General features: G+C 36.9%; 1 protein-coding gene across 6 annotated transcripts in view; it reads right to left on the bottom strand.

Moving 5' to 3' along the window:
* The window catches only part of wupA (wings up A), a 112,307-nt gene that overhangs the window by 1,914 nt on the left and 104,340 nt on the right, over positions 1 to 6,053 (bottom strand). Inside the window, exon 9 of one of the 6 annotated variants that reach the window (XM_067135920.2) lies at positions 2,236 to 2,469. The exons of the other annotated variants lie outside the window; for them this stretch is intronic. Coding sequence (XP_066992021.1) covers positions 2,431 to 2,469 — 39 coding nt within the window. The 3' untranslated portion in view covers positions 2,236 to 2,430. Of the gene's footprint in view, positions 1 to 2,235; positions 2,470 to 6,053 lie in introns of those variants that run through there. 6 annotated transcript variants of the gene reach the window in all.

Below are 6,053 nucleotides of genomic sequence, written 5' to 3'. Positions count from 1 at the left end.
TGTAAATATATTGCTTACATGAAAAAACTTGTTCCTACTTTTTATGTCTTTAATTCATAAGAAAGTATTCAAAATATCCGCAAAGAATCGCCCTATTACAATGTAAGCAATACTGTCCAGTATATTAATTACAACAGCATGCAATTACTATCCATTATATTCATATTTTTATGAGGTACAAGATAAAATGCTATTCTTCCAGCTGCAATTGACCAATAACAAGGATACAAGATACATGCAAAGCTTAATGTCCCAGGAAAATTTAAGAATATGGCTGGTTATAGAAAATGTTAATTGAAGCATTTCTAGATGAAGATCTCAAAAGGTGGCTTACTTTGACAGTGGTGCAAGATAACTGAAGTGAAAAGATGAAATATTTCTAAACTGAATTACAATTTTAACCTATTCACATCAATTTATGATGAGCTTTCATCACAGGCAGCCTCTTGGCACCTGAAATTTATGATAATCACAGGATAAACCAAATTCACAATTATGTGTTACTCTATTTAGCCTGTGTTCTAATCTTTTTACCATATAAATTGCAAGAATCTACACTGAGAGCAAGCAGAGATGTACTATGAGTGAATAATGAAGTTTGACTATTTGTTATATTGGGAACAGTCATCTTGCCGAGTACTTGGGTTTAGGATGTCCCTTTTTCAGCACCACTCCAATTAAATTGCAAGCAAAACAATGGGCTCATTTTCCAGTAATCATTCCAACAACTGAAAGGAAGAAAAATGCTTGACAAAGTAAATGAAAGAGATGGGGGAATGTTTTGCAGTGCAAAATGTGTTGTATTACTCTTCATTTACCATACTTTATCATAGTCTACTACACTCAGCAGACATTCTTAGGATAAAGTATGAGTAAGTACTAGTCATTAATATGTATAGAAAATATGGGTAAATAATTTTTACTGTTTAGATTTTATGGATATTTTAATCTGATTCCATAGTCAACATGGGGCAACTTAATTACTGAAATGACCATATCAACCAGTAGACAATCATGTGGCCAGATTTTATACAAGGAATTTGATCTATTACAGATTCAGTACACACAGTCCAGCTCCATGGCTAAATGGTTAGCGTGCTGGCCTTTGGTCACAGGGGTCCTGAGTTAGATTCCCAGCAGGGTCGAGAATTTTAACCATCATTGGTTAATTTTGTTGGCATGGGGGCTGGGTGTATGCGTCGTCTTCATCATCATTTTATCCTCATCACGACGTGCAGGTCGCCTACGGGAGTCAATTCAAAAAGACCCACACCTGGCGAGCTGAACATGTCCTTGGACACTCCCGGCACTAAAAGCCATACGCCATTTCATTTCAGTACACACAACAATGCTACAGTTTTAACATCCTTTCAACGCATCAGTACTGTGCTAGAGCCTTGGGTCTTGCTTATTTAACCATTCTTAAATTCTAATTGATTGTGGTGGAATTTGATTGTACAAAGTGGAGCACAGAAGGTGAGTGCTTAACGAACTAAACCATGCTAGATGTAGTTACCAGATCATTTTTAGAAACGTAGTTAAAGGAAAGGAACAAATATGCATCATTCATTTTTTTAAAGTAAAAGAGGAGGGAATAAGAATGAATAGAAAATTCAAAAAAAGGAGGGAGAAAATACAAATGTAAGAAGAAGCTATTTGATGCACCACTGTCAGAAGTGAAAGCCAGTGAACAGACAATTAAACAAGCTCATTTGACGCATGCAAGTTGCAAGACTTCTCTCACCTCGTTCCTTCCATTCTCAACATCGAAGACAGCAAAGGTTCACAATTCAATATTTGATAAAAATGAACCAATGCATTGCAGGCCATGACAAATCACACATATCAAATTTATTTTTGATCATTTTCTTACAGAGTTACTAACTACTATTAAAAGAACACATGTAATAAGTCATTAGGATGCAAAAATTCTTCATCCAAAATATAAAAATGAGGACAAAAACCTTAGACATAAAGTGTTATTAAAAAACATAACAAACTACATCACAAGGACATATTTGCTTGAGTTCTACACGAAGAAAAAAAAAGATTAGAGACGGACAAACAAAAATGTAAAAATCACAAGACGAAAAACACCACAGACAAAAATTATGTTAAAAAATAGTAGCCCGATATTGCACAAAAACAAAGTTCTTCATAGTTCTTTTTTGTGTTTTAGTGCTCTTTGTGTAGTAGTAAAGGTTTCAGTTAACTTAAAGGAAATAAAACGTGAACTATCAGAAATTTTTTGTAAATTATTATTATTATAATTTAATGATTTTTGGTCAACATAACTTCTAAATCACTGGTCATTTAGGAACAGTAAAAATATAGTTTTCAGTACTATCAATAGTTAAACCAGAGCAGGATTATAAAAGTTATTGTTAACAAATTTTCAGACAGTAGATATAATGTGTGTGATCGTGGCATTTATTTCTTCTGCCATTCTGCCTTCTCGGACTTCTTCGGCTGTGAAGGTGAAAATAGTAAACACACACTTAGTATCTATTATCTTAAATTTATCAGGAGGTAAGAACTATGAAAGATGAAGGATAAGGAGTATGAAATGTATGGGATAAAAAAAGCCATACTGTTATTATCAGACTTTGTAAGCCAGGAAGGAGGGAGGGTAACAGTGGTTTGATAGACAAATTAATTTAATACACACAAGAATAAATATCATTACAGGAGCATATTTCAATTTGCCACATAAATGACTGGAATGGAGATGGTAAAAATAGAGAACATAGCTAGGATTAGGTAAACAAATTTTGGAGAGATAACGTGACAGGAAAGGCCAAGGAAATGCTGGATAGACACAGTGAAATCAGATGTAGAGGAGAGAGGTCTCAAATGGGAAAATGTCCTGGAACAGAAGATGTAAGCAGACAGGAAGAGATGGCGAGTGCTTGTACACCACATCCGGGAAACTGGAGTTGGAAAATTATGATGATGAACGTGAGCAGAAACTAACAGAATGTACAAAGTTCTCTGATGTAAGTTATTTATGTTGTTCTTATTAAACCAGATGGCATATGGAAAAGGATTATTGTAACAAAGATGAATAACAAAAAAGGTACAGTACTTGAAAGTGAAAGGAAATATGCCTTTAGAAATGACTACATTTCAGATACTCTGTACTTTGGGATATAATAATAAAAACAAAAGACAGGAGAAGAATTTCGGAAGGCAGGGGCATATAAACTATTTTAAAAGGTTAAGTAAGAGAAAATAAAACCCACTATCTGGCCTGCCCTTATTTCATCACCATCATCATCATTGTACAGTTCCATTTTCCTGGGTACTGTTAATGAGCCTCTTCCACTTCTTCCTGTCCATATACAACTTGTCATGGAGAACATCATCCACTGTCCATCCTCTGGTAACTAGATCAACCTTGATCATGTCCATCCATCGGGTTTTAGGTCTTCCTGCAGGTCTTTTCCCCTCTACCTGTCTTTCCAAATTTATTCTGGCTGTTCGTGTAGGTTCCATCCTCATCACATGCCCGTACCATCGTAGTCTGGGTATGCCGATTCAGTCTAATAGGGATGTCTTTATTCCAGCTTCTTTCCTTACCTCCTTATTTCTTAACTTGTCCATCTTGGTCTTCTGGATGGTGGATCTAAGAAATTTCATCTCTGATGCTTGCAATCTTGATGAATCTCTTTTTGTGAGGGTGCACGCTTCAATACCATAGGTCAATATTGGTATGAAATAGCTGTTAAACATCATCAGTTTGGCCGGTTTTGGAATCTTGTCATCCCATAAAAGTGTTCTTACTTGTTTGTAGAATTCTGATACCTTTTGCACTCTGTTTGTAATTTCCTTTCTGACCAAATTATCACTGGAGATCACACTTCCAAGGTAAGGAAAACTATCCACACACTCTAGCTGGTGGTCTCCCAGTTTTACACTTGCTGGAAGCCCTTCTCTGTTGACTGCCATCACCACTGTCTTGGTCTCGCTGATGATGAGGTTATATTCCTGGAAGTGGGATTTCCATACGTTGAGTCTGGTCTGTACTTCCTCTTCTGTTTCACCCCAAATCATGATATCATCAGCAAAGGCAACTGCATTCAGTTCACCTAACTTTTCCTTGACGTTCTTCATTATGCTATCCATAACAGTGATGAACACTACTGGGGACATTGCACTTCCTTGCTGAACTCCACTCTTGGTCTTAAACCATAATGATTGACCCTTTCTAATTTGTACACAGCTAGTACAGTCTTTGTACAACATCTGAATTTTCCTTACCAGTTCTTCAGGCACATTTCTTTTCCTCAGGCACTCCCAGATCTTATCTCTTATAACACTATCATAGGCCTTTTCTATATCCAGGAATACAATGACCAGATTCTTGCCTTTCTCCCAATATTTTTCCATCAGCATGCGAGTGCTAAAAATTAGATCCATTGTTGATCTGTTACTTCTGAATCCATATTGCTCCTCCTCTAACTGAGGTTCAGTGATGGTTCTCAATCTCCTTTCTATGATCTTCGCTCATGTACGGCTCCTAATTTAGGGTAAGACAAAAGAAGCATGGCCATCACATGCATGTCACAGAGATGCGGATGCTGTGATGGTCGGTAGGCATCACACTGCATGACAAAGTCCGCAATGAGCATGTGGGAGGATCTTTTAAAGTTGTGCCCATCAGCAACAAGATGGAAGAAAAATATCTCAACTGGTACGGCTATGTCAGAAGATGTGATGAACACCATTTAGTACAGAAAGCTCTTGCCATTGAAGAGCTGAAGACAGGTGGAGTGTATCCTAAGGCAACATGGAAATGAACTGCTGAGGTTGTTTTGTGGAAAAGTGAAGTGCTGCTAGATCTAGTGCGTAGACGTCGGACATACTCTCACCGAGTGAGTTCAGGAGTGCCTGTTTTATGGGTTCATATACGGCCAGGAAAGTAGAAGAAGTAAGAGAAAATAAGTTATCCATGGTAAGACTACTTACAGATGATATACAATAATTTATGAAATCACTACTAAGCAGGGGAATGTGAGATTTATAGTAGAAATTAAATAAATAGAATGGAAGGGAGGGGAGAGAAGAGATAAAATTGTCATCAGGGCCTCTTCAGAGGCCACATGCTATTATTATTATTATTATTATTATTATTATTATTATTATTATTATTATTATTATCTGGGTGATGATGATTGTTGTTGAAAGGGGCCTAACATCTAGGTCACTGGCCAAAAAATTGTCAAAACATTTAGTATCAATTGAGAATGGAGAAAATACTTTTAGGTGACTGGTGTAAGTTTTTGAGAGTAGTAATATAAAATAGACTTCACTAGTGGTAAACATACCAGGGATTATTGCAATAAGATGCATATTGGTCTCTAGACGGTGGTCAGAAACAATGTGATCCGGGTATATGAGTGTCGGAGGGTTGGTCATACTGATAAATAATTTGAAAACGGTAATGTTATATCTCATGCAGTTGTCATTTCATCGGCTGCTGAAGTTAACCAATCAAATCACTTCGCAGGCAATTTCAAATGGGCTTTGCAAGGCGGTGTTGCTGAATTCTCATGTGACTTGTACGGGAAATTAGTATTAAGGTCATTGCTGATCCTTGTTTACTAGGTGTATGCATATGTCTTCTCCACTTTCACTAAGAGATGGCGCTAGCGAATAGTACGCAGCGTATGAATTTGATACATATGTCAGTTTGTTCATCTGACATTAACCTACTAATACACACAAGTTGAGTCTGCCCCCGCCCCTAGCGTCTGTGTTGTATCGTTCAGTGATCATTTCGACAGTTGTGACTGAAAAAGAACATTTGCGGCACGCATTGCTTTTCTTATTTAATCGAAAGGAAAAGTCTCTAGAAAGTCATCGTTTGCTGGTAGAAAAATATGATGAACACGCTCCATCAATTAGAACATCTGAGACAATTTAAACGTGGTGATTTCAATGTGAAAGACAGTGCACGCTCTGGTAGCAGTATTGTGTATATGAACTCTTAAAGCCCGGCTAAACCGTTAATGCACAACGCTATCGCCAACAAATGATCAATTTAAATCACA

The sequence above is a fragment of the Anabrus simplex genome, chromosome 1 (genome assembly GCF_040414725.1).
Source record: "Anabrus simplex isolate iqAnaSimp1 chromosome 1, ASM4041472v1, whole genome shotgun sequence".
Lineage (NCBI taxonomy): Eukaryota > Metazoa > Arthropoda > Insecta > Orthoptera > Tettigoniidae > Anabrus > Anabrus simplex.
The sequence above is the reverse complement of the archived record's forward strand: the minus strand, read 5'-3'. Positions and strand labels throughout refer to the sequence as shown.